Source organism: Trichosurus vulpecula, chromosome 6, assembly GCF_011100635.1.
Source record: "Trichosurus vulpecula isolate mTriVul1 chromosome 6, mTriVul1.pri, whole genome shotgun sequence".
NCBI lineage: Eukaryota > Metazoa > Chordata > Mammalia > Diprotodontia > Phalangeridae > Trichosurus > Trichosurus vulpecula.
Genome location: NC_050578.1, coordinates 243145168 through 243159891, shown reverse-complemented (window position 1 = coordinate 243159891; position 14724 = coordinate 243145168). Strand labels below are relative to the sequence as shown.

The following is a 14724-nucleotide window of genomic DNA, read 5'->3' as shown; positions in this document are numbered from 1 at the left end:
AGACTGCCCCAGGGATCTGTTCCTGGCCATCTACTAATATAACATTTTTACCAATGACTTTGTTGAAGGCACAGATGGTATGTTCATCAAATTAGTAAATGACAGAAAACTGGAGGGATAACTAACACATTGATGGCAGTCAGAAACTCTAAAGATCTCAACAGACTAGAACTATGAACTATAATAGGAATAACCGTAAAATATTACACCCGAGATTAAAAAAATAATTTCACAAGTACTTGTGAGGTTTCATGGACTCCAAAAACAAGTCCACAGTGCCTTAAATATTTCAATGATCTTGAACTCAATGATGTAGGCACAGCCTCCATTATGACCACAATCCACGAACATGTTTTTTCCCCGCCATCTGATTGTTGTCAATGGTCTTCCACAAATCTTCCATGGAGGATTTATTTAAATGTCATGAAGACCTTCTTTTAAATATTTTTATATTTTATTATTACCAGTATAGGTAAGCCACGGGCAGTGTGACATGGTGGCCAAAGTAGCACCAATGGGATCTTAGGCTATGTTAATAGAGGAACAGCGTTCAGAACACAGTGTTATTTCCACTTTATTCTATGCTTATCATACCTAGTTCTGGTGCTACATTTTATTTTTTTTCTTATTTAATATCTCATTTTTCCCAATTACATGTAAAAACAATTTTAACATTCTTTTTTCTTCTTCAAATTTTGAGTTCCAAATCTTCTCCCTGCCCTCCTTTCTCCCTCATCGAGAAGGCAAGCAATTTGACATAGGTTATACACGTGTAGTCATGCAAAACACATTTCCAAGTAAACCATTCTGAGAAAGAAAACAGCAAAAAAAAAAAAAAACCCAAGAAAAATAAGGAAAACATATCTTTGATCTGCATTTAGGCTTCACCAGTTCTTTCTCTGTAAATGGTCAGCACCTTTCATCATAAGTCCTACAGAATTGTTTTGGATCATTGCATTGCTGAGAATACTTAAGTTATTTATAATAGATAATCATCTAATGTTGCTGTTACTGTGTACAATGGTCTCCTGGTTCTGCTCATTTCACTTTGCGTCAGTTCATACAAGTCTTTCCACATTTTTCTGAGAGCATCCTCCATTTCTTAAAGCACATAGTATCCCATCACAATCATTTCCCAATTGATGGACATCTCCCCTCAATTTCCAAATCTTTGCCCTGGTGCTACATTTTAAGGAGGACACTGACAAACTACAGCATGGTGACCAGATAGTTAGTATTGGAAACAATTCCATACAAGATCAATTCAAACAACTGGCTATGTTTAACCTGAAGAAAAGAAGACTTAGGAGTCATGACAGAGACCTTGAAGTACCAGAAGGACTGTAACATGTCATGAGAATTATTATGTATAATCATATCTTTACATATGTATAATCATATCAATTTAAGTATACATACATGTAAATATATATGTATATACACACAGATTTGGACAGATGTTATCAAGCTTAAATCTTCCTCTCAGAAACTTCAGCTAATACAAATATTATATTTTGGTTATAAGTAAATGCACAAAATCATATTCTGGTTGGTCCTAGAGGATAGAAATAGTAGCAATGAGAGGCAGATTTCAGCTTGCTAGAAGGAAAAATGTAGACTGACAATTAGCTCTCTCTCTTAAGGGGTATGGGTTGCTGCGGGAGGTAGTGAGCTCTTTGTTCTAGGGGCCCTTGAGTGGAGAATGAATGGTCCCTTGTTGAGGCTCTTGGAGAGGAGATTTTCATCCAGGTACAAGTTAGATTAGATGATGTTAGACATCCCTGCTAACTGAAATTTGTGAAAATATTCAGGGGCACTAGGAACTAACTGGGGCAATGGCCCCACTTCTTTTTTCTCTTCTCAAATGTTTCTGCACTGTCAGGTTACAACAGCCCGAGTATAAGAACCTGTGAGTCCTTGGGTTAGAGGTGCTAGCTTTTCATTTCTTGAAGTGCTAGCTTTTCATTTCAGAGACCATTCTATAACTGTTAAAATGGGAAACATTTCAGCTCTAATATTCTTTCCCCCATTTGTTTATTTAAAGCAAAAAACTCTTAACTTAGCTAACATTTCTATACAGCTTTAAGATTTGCAACATCCTTTGTACGTATTATTGTATTGTATCTTCAGAACAACCCTTTGAGACAGGCATTACTATCTCCATTTTATAGATGAGGAAACTGAGGCTGAGAGCAAGTGACTGGCCCAGGGTCCCACAGCTGGTAAGTATCCTGAGGATGGATTCAAACCAAAGTCTTGATAACCCAGCTCCTTTGCTCTATTCACTGGGCCACTCTATCTCATTCCAACTACTGATGTTAAAATGGACAGCAAAAGGGTGTCAAACACACAAAATATAAAAAGTAGGAAAATCTCCATTTCTTCTTCGGAGGGTGGATGATGATGTGGGTGAACCCGGACCCTCCTTATAAACTGTTGGTTTGTTGTGCATCATCTGATGCCGTGCAGAGTTGTTGGGAGCATAAAGTCAAACTCAGTAACAGGAAAGGTTTGCTCGGGTTTGCTCCGCAAACCTCAAAGCATCATATAAATGCTAGTTATGACTGTTGGCATCCTCTGTCTTTCTATCCTAGAAATCCAGTCTGGCTCTACTACTTAGGGTTTGGTGGGAGTGAGGCCTGTGGCAAATCTCCATCTTATTTGGTCCTCAGTTTCCTTCATCTATAAAATGAAGAGGATGGGCTAGAATGAGTCTAAGGACCCTTTGGGCTGTACCATTCAATGATTCTAAGATACCACATCTACATAAACATGGGTTTAAAAACATATTAAGTAAAAACTGGACATGGATCGATCCACATAGCTTAGTTTAACTATGGTCTATTTGTAAAGATTGATTTAACTTCCACATTAGAGTATGTTGAGCATGGTATGACAGAAACTGACCAGGTGCTAGTTCATTAAAAAGTTAATGCAATTTCCCTAAATGCTTAATTTACTCTCAAAGTGTTCATTAGGTATTATTAATTTACAATTAAAAAACCTTGTCTAAAATTATTCAGATGGTGAGTATGCGTCATTATCAACTCTGGCCATAGGAAGACATTTTCCTGAAAGTTTCCTTTTCTGTCCTAAGAGCGGGCAAGAAGCTAAAATTAAGGTTCTTTTTTTTTTTAAAACTTGTGTGAAAGTATTTTCTGTGATAGTTGTGAATTCCATGTTTGCAGTGATGACTAGACATAACAGGTTTCTAACTGTAAGCTCCCCTTCCTCTAAATGTATTATCTAGAACAGTCATTTAGCATTTACAGTTTGCTAATTAGTACAATTCTTTACTTTTTTAAAAAAAATATGTTTATCTCTCATCTCTCCTAACTAGATGACAGGCTCCATGAGATCAAGAATTTTATCTTACACTTCCTCATAATTGCAAAAGCACATTATAAGTGACCATACTGAATGATTAGGACTGAAGATATAGAAAGCATTACAAAATGTAAAATAGATAATTTTAATTATGTAAAATTTAAAATGCTTTGCACAAACAAAACTAGTACAACCAAAATTATAAGGAAAGCACAAAACTGGGAAAAAAATTTGCAACACATATCTTTGATAATGGCCTCATTTCTCAAGTATATAGAGAACTGAGTCAACTTTGTAAAAATACAAGTCATTTCCCAATTGATAAATGGTCAAAGGATATGAACAGGCAGTTTTCCAAATTGCTCCACAGAACAGTTGGATCAGTTCACAACTCCACCAATAGTGCATTAGTGTCCCAGTTTTCCCATATCCCCTCCAACATCCAACATTTTCCTTTTTTGCCATATTAACCAATCTGATAGATGTGAGGTGGTATCTCAGAGTTGTTTTAATTGCATTTCTCTAATCAATCGTGCTTTAGAGAATCTTTTCATATGACTATAGATAGCTTTGATTTCTTTGTCTAGTTGTTTAGAAGGGAATTTGGGAGGGCTTCAAAGGGTTCCTTCTTAACTCCACCATCTTGGCACCAGAAGTTCAATAAACACTTGTTAAGCATATACTTAGATTAATGAGATACAAAGATGAAATTACACAACCCAGTTTCAAGCAGTTTGAAACAGACAATTATTGGCCATTCTAAATTCACCATTTTAACATTCTGGTGAATCTCCCCCCTGCCCAAGTCAACCACAATACTATAACTGAGAAGTGGAGGGGAACAGTGGGAAGGGAAATGGATTTGGAATCAGATGTCTTGGGTTCAAGGTCCCTTCTAGCCATTAACAGCTCTGTGAGCCGGACCTGAATTAGGACAATGATTCATTTCTGAGACAATGAAGTCAGTTCTTTGCCACTATTGTCTATATAACAAAAAAATGAGCTATTTATTAATAGCCATGAAAACTGACAGAATAATATCACAAGTGTGGAAACTAGTTAAGCTAGTGAACCTTTCAGCTGGCTGGATTAATAAGTGATATTTTTCTGGTCTAGATTAAGCAAAGAAACAAAACAGAAGCACAATATTACAACGTTCACATCCTTTCCAACATATTACTAAAGTTTATTTTATTTTTTTTTGATGTTCAATAAGTTTATTGTCTTAATCTGAAAATCTTCATAGAAAATTACAGATTTTGATGTTCTAACTATTGGCTGCCCGCTCCTGGGCTCTGAGGAAACTTGCCTTCTTCTGAGCAACCCGGTCTTTCTTCTGGGCAAGGGACATCTTGGGGCGGTTCCATCTTTTCTTTTTAACTTCCCTCTTGGGTTTCTTTTCATATACTGGATTCTCCCGTATACCAGCATGAGCTTTCTTGTACATTTCTTCCATCATGTCAGGGGTGATGTTGTTCTTTATGTACTGTGAGAACTGCTTTTCATAAGCATCTTCATCTTCTTCCATGAGATAACGCATGTAATCGGCAACATTTTGGCCCATGATGTGTTTACGATGCACTTCAGCGTTGAATTCCTTGCTTTCTGAATCATACCCAGGGAAGCGTTTGGTACTGTGAGGAATAGACAGACCACCATCCACAGCTCCCTTAAGGGCCCCAAAGACTTTGTTTCCCGTGGTAGTTCTGGCAAGTCCTGCGTGCAAGTAGCATGTAAAAGCACCGGGCTGACTATCAATGCTTTCCACATTGTATTCATCTCCAGTCACTTCCACCTGACCTTCATAGATCTTGTCCATGCCAAATCTGTTAAGAAGCCTGCGGGCCAGCAGCAGGCCTGTGCACGAAGCGGCAGCATAATTTGTCAGGCCAACCTTCACACCATACTTTGGCAACTCATGGGCACAAGCTGCACAGACAATCATATCCCCTTCTATACGGGCATAAGCAATCTGGCAGATGATATCTCTGTTGGTCACTCGGACTATCATCCTGTATTTCGGTGTGTTATACTTGTTTTTATCTTGGATTACTAAACGTTTCCGTGCATAATAATCCATCTTTCCCTCTCGCCTTCTCCGGAATTTCACTTGGTACCTCTTGAAGTAGGCCTTATTCTTGACAACTTTGACAAACCCCATCCTGCCGAACGAGACCCGCGCCCTCGGCACAGACATGCAGGCCTCGCAGCGCTAGGGGGAAAAAAGGCACTAAAGTTTATTTTTATGTGTTTTTGGTTCTCCACATTATATATAATAAATAGTTTCCCTATAAATCAGATTTTAAGAATTGAAATGGATACTACATTTATAAGTAAAAGAATATGTGTAAACATGGTTAGGTAATAAGAAGTAATGGATTTTACTTGAAATACATGAAATTTTTGGTTACAATAAATACTATTTTTTAGATATCACTTCTCTACTCATGAACTTACCATGTGCACTTATTGCTTAAAAGTAAGAGACCTCCTATGCATAGGTGGTGGGGAGGTGGCACCAGACTTGAAGTCAAAAAGACCAGAGTTCAAATCTGGCCTCAGCCTGTCAAACCAATCAACAAGCACTATGTGTCTCAGGCAGCTAGGTGGTGCCACAGTGCACAGAGTGCTGGGCCTAGAGACTTATCTTTTGGTCTTCGGATACTTACTAGCTATGTGACCTTAGGTAAGTCACTTAAATTTGTTTGCCTCACTTTGCTCATTTGTAAAATAAGATGGAAAAGGAAATGGCAAACCATTCCAGTATCTCTGCCAAGAAAAACCAAATGGGGTCATGAAGAGTTGGACATGACGCGACTGAAAATCACTGAACACATATGTGTCTCAGTCGCTTATCAGCGTGTGAACCTGGCTAAGTCATTTAATCTCTTATAGCCTTGGGTTCCTCATTTGGAAAATGAGGATGACAATAGCACCTCCATCATAAGGTCGCTAATCAAATGGGGTCACATGTAAAGTGTTTCGCAAACCTTAAAGAACTATGTCAATGCTAAGACGGAGAAGATGACAATGATTGTTTTCATATATCTAGTATCATGTTCACTATCCAACCTTATTTTCACTTACTTCCCAACATGGATCCTCTTCTCTGGTCAATCCATTCTCTTCCCTAACCCCCAAAGAGTCATACTACTTCCTAAGTCTTCACCTTTGCTCATGATACTCTTAACTCCATTCCCCATGGAGTATCACCTTTGTTTTTCTCCACACTATCTCTGTAAATTCTACAAATCTTTTGAGGTCCATATACTTTTTGGTTTCTAATCTGACCACTCAATGCTCTCCAAGCTCTTTGAAAGCTAGAACTCCATGTGGTATATTTATTTTGCATGGTGGAAAGATGAAGATTTTTAAATACTGCAATGGAACATGAACAGAAGTTGTGTTCTTCCCTAGAGAGATGTAGAGGATGGAATGTGTATCCTTTTTCTCAAATTCTAGATTTTCCTATTCCTATGTAGCTCTCTCTCTCTGTCTCCATAACTATGTATATATGTATGTATGTATCTATCTATCGATCTATCTATGATTCTAAACTTCCACCTACCACAGTTTAGAAAGAACATAACATGAAATGATGATTTGATGCCAGGCCCCTACCACTCACACATGGCCTTATCATCTAATATATCCAGGTATTTATTATTTAAAGAGAGGGCTTGGACTCTTACCTAGTATGGAGTACCACACACCATTTAACATATGAATCACCATCGACAACAACAATAACAGTTTATAGTCCTCATACTTTAAAACCTTTCCTAGGATGTTGGGAATGTTCTTGAAACAGAAACCCTTGTTAGAGACTAGACACCAGGAAATGACTGAGGCAGAAGGTTATTATCAATGTTTGAAAAAGAAAAAGTTAGAATGGCCAAACTTATCGCTGCTAGTTTATACTATATAATAAACTATCGGCAACACAAAATGTTAATTAATTTCTAATTCTCTATTCTATTATTTAGATTCCATGAAGGTTGATTGGACTTGATCCATCATTTTACGGAAAATTAATTATTTCAAATACATGCACCACTGTATGCAACCTGCCTGATTTGCATTGAGGAAAATTCAGCAGAAGTAATTGAGGCACAAGCAAATACTGGCACTGACTGAACTCAATTTTCATTCCAAATTTCTGCAAAATCCCAAGGCACAACAATATCAGATGCAAGGGGGAAAACAAACAAAAGCAATGTGAAAAGGGAACATGAAGAGAGAATATTACAAGAATCAGAGAACAAAGGGATTGCAAAAGTATTTTAGTGCCATAGATGAGCAGTGAGGGCTTCATTCAGGCAAGGTGGAATGAGATATCATATGGCATCCTGACAATTGATGTCTTCATTTAAATGTAAGAATTTACATTCTAATTAGAAAGAATTTACATCTTAATCAGAGGCAGCTGTATTATCTTGTTACTGTTTTTTTCAAAGGTAATGAACTAAAGTACTGCTGTGCTTTTTCAACCAGAAACTAAATAGACAGCATACAGCGTTATTTTATAGCTTACCTGCTGTAAGCTGTTATTAATATTTTCAAAGATTAAATTCTAACTAAAATCTTTTTTAAATGAAAATTTTATTTGACATCACTCAGAACAATATGATAAAGACTGATTTAAAATATTTAAGCAAAATCTTTTCTAACTTATATTTTCAAATGTGTTTACCTTTCAAGTTATAATTAATAGAATGCCAATGAAGCATTATTAGAATTCACAAATGCAATGTTGTTTTACCTGGGAAGAATAGCAGAAAAGGTAACTCCAATATATTAGCATCGCCACATTCCGGTGGGACCCTGAGATGAAGGTGACCCTGCACTTAGGTAACTAAAGGAGGACTTGGTTAAGATAAACAATCACCTCACTGAATGACTGGATGAGAATAAGAAATGGGAGAGTTACTCTTATTTGGGAATTTCAGAAAGAGTAAAAAGGACTAAACATATGCCACAGGGGTAAGAATCAATACATAACATTTATTAGGGACTTATTATGCTAAATATCAAGGATGCCAAGAAAGGCAAAAACGGGTCATGCTTTCAAGAAGCACGCATTCTAAAAGAGGAAACACATACAAACCACTGTACATACAAGATGTACAAAGAGTAAAGGAAAGGTAATCTCAGAGGCAGCACACCAGTGGTGTTAGGGTAGGAGGGGGAAGAGGAAGGGTGGGTGGAGAGAGAGAGAGAAAGAGAGAGAGAGAGAGAGAGAGAGAGAGAGAGAGGAATGGACGAGGAGAGACCTCCCATAGAAGGTGGGATTTGCAGGAAGCCAGGGAGGGATACTTCCAGGGATGAGCAGTCAGACTGTGAAGGGCTTTAAATGTCAACTAGAGCATTTTATATTTGATCCTGGAGGCAACAGGGAACCACCAGAGTTTAATAAATAGAGGGGTGACATGCTTGGACCTGAACTTTAGGAAAATCACTTTGGCAGCTCAGTGGAGGATGGACTGGAGTGAGGAGAGATAGGGCCTGGAGAGCATCCAGATGAAAGAAGATGAGGGTCTGCCATCGGGATGGTGGCTATGTTAGCAGACAGAAGGGGAAATATTGTAGTAGTCTTCTGGTTGCCCTCTGGGTACCCACACACATATACAGACACACGTACATATATGTATATATGTATATGATATATTAAAGATGTCTTAATGAGATGTTTTAAAGAAATGACGAGATTTGTCATGAACCTGCAGAGTTAATGTGAGAGAAATCAAGGATGACACAGATTGAAAGCCCGAGTGCCTGGGAGGTTGGTGGTTCCCTTGACGGTCATAGTAAACTTGGGAAGAGGGGAGAGTTTTGGGAGAAAGATAATGAATTCTGTTCTGAATCTGCCAGTAGCTAGCATTTATATAGCAATTTAAGGTTTGCAGAGTGCTTTATCTAAGTTATCTCAATTGATCCTTTCAATAATCCTGTGAGACAGGTGCCATTATTATTCTCATTTTGCAAAGGAGGAAGCAGAGGCAGCATTAAGTGACTTGCCCAGGGTCACATAGCCAGGAAATGTTTGATGCCAGATCTGAATTCAGGTCTTCCTGATTCTGGGCCCAGCTCTCTTTCCACTGAGCCACCCAGCTGATGCAGTCACTGAGACAGCTGGCACAGAGGAAGGGGAAGAGGAGACCCAGGGCTGAGTTGTGGGGGACACCCACGGTTAATGGGAATGACCTGATGAAGGCCTTGCAAAGGAGACTGAGGAGGAGGAGCCACACAGGTAGGAGGAGAACCAGGGGAAAGCACGGTCACAAAATTTTAGAGAACAGCAAGGATCCAGGAGAGGACGGGGATGTGTCAAAGGCCGGAGGAAGGTCAAGAAAGACAAAAAATGAGGAAACGCCATTAGATTTGGCAATTACAAGATCACCAGAAGGAGCAATTTCTGTTGAATGTTGAGGTCGGAGACATTAAAAAAGTTTTTCTTAAGCTTAGTATATCTTTGCTCTGTGATGAGCTCAGCAGTACAGTGTAGTGGATAAGAGGGCTGGATTTGGAGTCAGGAAGACCAAGGTTCAAATCCTATCTAAGACACTTAGAAGCTGCGTGACACTGGAGATATCATGTAACTGCTGTGTGCCTCAGTTTCCTGCTGGAAACCATGGGAATAAAGGGAATTATGAACTGAGACAGAGTATAGAGACTAGCTCTTTGAAGTCAGGGGATATGTCTTACAAGTTTTGGATCCTCTACTCAAGGGAGCTTCAAATACAGAACTGTTCTACGTATATAGCCAATGCTTGGTGCATGATGAACAAATAAAAAAAGCCAATCTTAGTTCCTTCAGGCAGTCTCTGTCGATCAGTCAATCAATCCACAAACATGGCACCATGCCTTCTTAAACCTTACTCTGACAGTGAAACTAGCCCCTTGGCTGTCCTTGCAGAAGACACTTCATCTTCTCACTCAGTGCCTTTTCACTGGCCTGGAACTCTCTTCCTCATCTCCACCTCCTTGCTTCCCTGGCTTCCTTTTAAGTCCCAGCTAAAATCCACAAGAAGCTTTTCCTGAACTCCTCCTCCTCCAATTCCACTCTGTTGATTATCTCTAATTTATCCTGTTTATATCTTGTTTGTACATGGTTGTTTCCATGTTGTTTCCATAGCTGTCTCTCTCATTAGACTGTGAACGCCTTGAGGGCAGGGACTGTCTTTTGCCTTTCTAATCCTCTGTACTTAGCAAGGTGCCTGGAACATTGTGGGCACTTAATAAATGCCTGCTGATTGTTGACTGACTGACTGCCTGCTAGATGCTGAAGCTACAAAGATAAAAATTAGACAATCCTTGTCCTTAAGAAGTTTACCTTCTATAGAGGATACAATACACATACATGCACACACACACATAAAGAAAGGCTTCCTACAGAAGGTGGCATTTGAATTGAGTCTTGAAGGAACCAAGGGTTTCTAAGAGGCAGAAATGAGGAGGAAAGAGGATTCCAGGCACGGAGGACAACTCTGTGCAAAGACATGCACTTCCTTATTAGCAGGATTCTTTCCAACATAAGACCATTATCAGGATTTTAAAAAGGTGATTTACTAATTTTAAGTTAGAGCCTTGGCCACCCCTCCCTCCTCATCCAGTTTTAGGTACCTTTTCTCTCATGTAACCCAAAAGCCTGGGCTAAGACAAGCAGTAGGCCCATTTGTTTGTTTTTTACTCCTCACTTAAATTTCAAAATGATCTTTTGCCACCATCAACTCCTTTGAAGTTGACTCCGTCTAGTAACATCACCCCTCCTGGATCACTACCTTGTCTTTGTGAAGGGGCTGAGCTATGCTGTGCTGGGTTACCCAAGGTGGACAGATCATAGTAGACAGTTCAGACAAAAGGTGATCCATTAAAGAAGGAAATAGCAAACCATGCCAGCATCTTTGCCAAGAAAACCCTGTGGACAATATTAAAAGAATAAAAGATATAACACCAGAAAATGAATCTCTCAGGTCAGAAGGCATCCAGTACATTACTGGCGAAAAGAAGAAAACAATGACACGTAAGTAGCTCCAGTACTAATAAAATGACTGGGCCGAAGCCAAAAGGAAGCTTGGGTGTGGACTGTCTGGTGACAAGGAAAATCTGATGCTATAAAGATCAATATGGCATAGGAAACTGGAATATAAGACTTGTGAACCAAGGTAAGCTGGATGTAGTCAACAAGAGATAGAAAGATTAAACATTGACATCTTGAGTGTCAGTGAACTTAAATAGATGGGAATAGGCGAATTTAGTTCAGATAATCATTACATATACTACTATGGGCAAGAATTCTTTAGAAGTAATGGAGCAACCCTCATAGTCAATAAAAGGATGAGAAAAGCAGTACTGGGGTATATTCTCAAAAATGACAAAATGATATCTGTTTGGACCTAAGGCATGCTGTTCAACATCACAGTATTACAAGTCTATGCTCCAACCACTGATGCCAAAGAAGCCAAAGTTGATCAGTTTGATGAAAACTTAAAATATCTTATAGAAATAACACTCCCCCCACCCCAAGATGTTACATTCATCACAGCAGATTGGAATGCTAAAGTAGGAAATCAAAAGATAATTGGAATAACAGGCAGGTTTGGTTTTGGAATACAAAATAAAGCGGGGCAGAGACTAATGGAGTTTTGTCAAGATAACTCACAGGCCATAACAAATACTCTTAAGGTGACTCTACACATGTACATCACCAGACGGCCGATATAGAAATCAGACTGTAGCCAAAAGTGGAGACGCTCTATACAGTCAGTTAAAACAAGACCTGGAGCTGACTGTGGCTCAGATCATGAGCTAATTATTGCAAAATTCAGACTTAAATTGAAGCAGGGAAAACCATCAGTCTGTATAGGAATGACCTAAATAATATTCCTTATGAATAGGAAGTGAAAGTGATGAATAGATTTAAGGGATTAGAAATGACAGATAGAGCATCTGGAGAACTATGGACAGAGGTTCACAGGAGGCAGCAAAAAAACATTCCAAAGAAAAAGAAGAGCAAGAAAGCAAAATGGCTGTCTAATGAGGCTTTACAAAATTTGAGCAAAGAAGGAAAGCAAAAGGTAAAGGAGAAAGGGAAAGACATACCTGGCTGAACGCAGAATTCCAAAGAATAGCACGGAGAGATAAGATTTTCTTAAATAAGCAATGCAAAGAAACAGAAGAAAAAGAAGAAAAGAAATAGAAGAAAAGAATGGGAAAAAGAAGAGAGCTCTTCAAGAACATTAGAGATATCAAGGGAATGTTTCATGTAAAAATGGGCATGGTTAAAGACAAAAATGGTAGGGACTTAACAGAAGTAGAAGAGATCAAGAGGATGTAGCAAGAATATATAGAAGAATTATACAAGAAAGATCTCAACATCATTGATAACCGTGATGGTCTGGTCACTGATCTAGAGCAAAACAACCAGGAAAATGGAGTCACATGGGCCTTAGGAAGCACTGCTAGCAATAAGGCTAGTGGAGATGAGGAATTCCAGCTAAGTTATTTAAAACCCTAAAAAGATGATGCTGTTAAAGTGCTGCACTCACTATGCCAGCAAATTTGGAAAACTCAGTTGCCACTGGATTAGAAAAGATCAGTTTATGTTTGTTACATGCAAACTTTCCTGATCCCCCAAAGTTATTATAACTCCCCCCTCAACCTCACATTTTGTAAACTCTAAAGTATTTATGTAATGTTGTATATTATAAGTAAATGTGTTTGTGTAAGATCCAAAAAAAAAAAAAGAAGGGCAATGCTGAGGAAGGTTCAAATTACAAAACAATTATGCTCATTTCACATACCAGCAAGATAATACTTAAAATTCTGCAGGTAAGGCTTCAGCAATATGTGAACTGAGGATTATCAGACAAAGAGGCTGGCTTTTGAAGAGGCAGAGGAACTAGAAACCAAATTGCCAACATTTATTGGATTATAGAGAAAGCAAGTTTCAGAGAAAAATATACTTCTGCTTCATTGACTACACTAAAGACGTTGACTGTGTGAATTACAATAAAATGTGGCAAATCTTCAAAGAGATGGGAGTACCAGATCATCTTACTTGTCTCCTGAGGAACCTATATGTGGGTTAAGAAGCAATAGTTAGAACTGAAAATGGAACAAATGATTGGCTTAAGATTTGAAAAAGAGTATGACAAGGCTGAATATTGTCACCTTATTTATTTAACTTATATGCAGAGCACATCATGCAAAATGCCATATTGGATGAATCAAAAACCAGAATTAAGGTTGACAAGAGAAATATCAACAGTCTCAGATATGGAGATGATAACACTGTGACGGCAGAAAGTGAAGAAGTAAGAAGCCTCTTGGTTTGGGTGAAAAAGAAGAGTATAAAAGTTGACTTGAAGATTAACATCAGAAAAACCCAAGATCTTGGCAACTGGTCCCATTACTTTCTGGCAATTAGAGAGAGAAGAAATGGAAGCAGTGTCAGATTTTACATTCTTGGGCTCAAAGATCACTGCAGACAATGACTGCAGCCATGAAATAAAAAGACACTTGCTCCTTGGAAGGAAAACTACGGCAAATCTGGACAGCATACTAAAAAGCAGAAACGTCTTTTTTAAAAAAAAACATTTATTTAATATTTTTAGTTTTCAGCACTGATTGCCACAAGAGTTGGAATTACAAATTTTCTCCCCATTTCCACCCTTCCCCCTTTCTCCAAGATGGCATATATTCTGATTGCCCTGTTCCCTGGTCAGCCCTCCCTTCTGTCACCCCACTCCCCCCATCTCCTTTTCCCTTACTTTCTTGTAGGGCAAGATAGATTTCTATGTGCCATTGTCTGTATACCTTATTTCCTAGTTACACGTAAAATCTTTTTTTTTTTTTTGGAACGTCTGCTTTTAAAACTTTGAGTTCCAAATTCTCTCCCCTCTTCCCTCTCTACCTACCCTCCCAAAGAAGGCAAGCAATTCAACATAGGCCACATGTGTATCATTATGTAAAACCCTTCCACAATACTCATGGTGTAAAAGACTATATTTTGCTCCTTCCTATCCTAATCCCCTTTATTTAATTTTCTGCCTTGACCCTGTCCCTTTTTGAAAGTGTTTGCTTTTGATTATCTCCTCCCCCCATCTGCCCTCCCTTCTATCATTCCCCCTCTTTTATCTCCTTCCTTCTTTCCTGTGGGGTAAGATACCCAATTGAGTGTGTATGTTATTCCCTCCTCAGGTCAAATCCAATAAGAGCAAGATTCACTCATTCCCCCTCACCTGCCCCCTCTTCCCTTCCAATGAACTGCTTTTTCTTGCCACTTTTATGCAAGATAATTCAACCCATTCTATCTCTCCTTTTCTCCCTCTCTCAATATATTCCTCTCTCATCCCTTAATTTGATTTTATTTTTTTTTAGATACCATCCCTTCAC

At 38.6% G+C, this 14724-nt stretch overlaps 2 protein-coding genes across 2 annotated transcripts in view; both read right to left on the bottom strand.

The window, feature by feature from the left end:
• The window catches only part of ELP4 (elongator acetyltransferase complex subunit 4), a 245612-nt gene that overhangs the window by 53661 nt on the left and 177227 nt on the right, over nt 1–14724 (bottom strand). The gene's annotated exons all lie outside the window — the stretch shown is intronic.
• LOC118853862 (60S ribosomal protein L5-like) lies at nt 4522–5549 on the bottom strand. The gene has a single exon (XM_036764096.1). It carries the CDS (start codon nt 5522–5524, stop codon nt 4595–4597), a length of 930 nt encoding a protein of 309 aa, XP_036619991.1. The 5' UTR covers nt 5525–5549; the 3' UTR covers nt 4522–4594.

Bases quoted from the DNA above. Each gene is read 5' to 3' on its own strand.
- LOC118853862 (XM_036764096.1), bottom strand. From the start codon at position 5,524: ATGTCTGTGCCGAGGGCGCGGGTCTCGTTCGGCAGGATGGGGTTTGTC.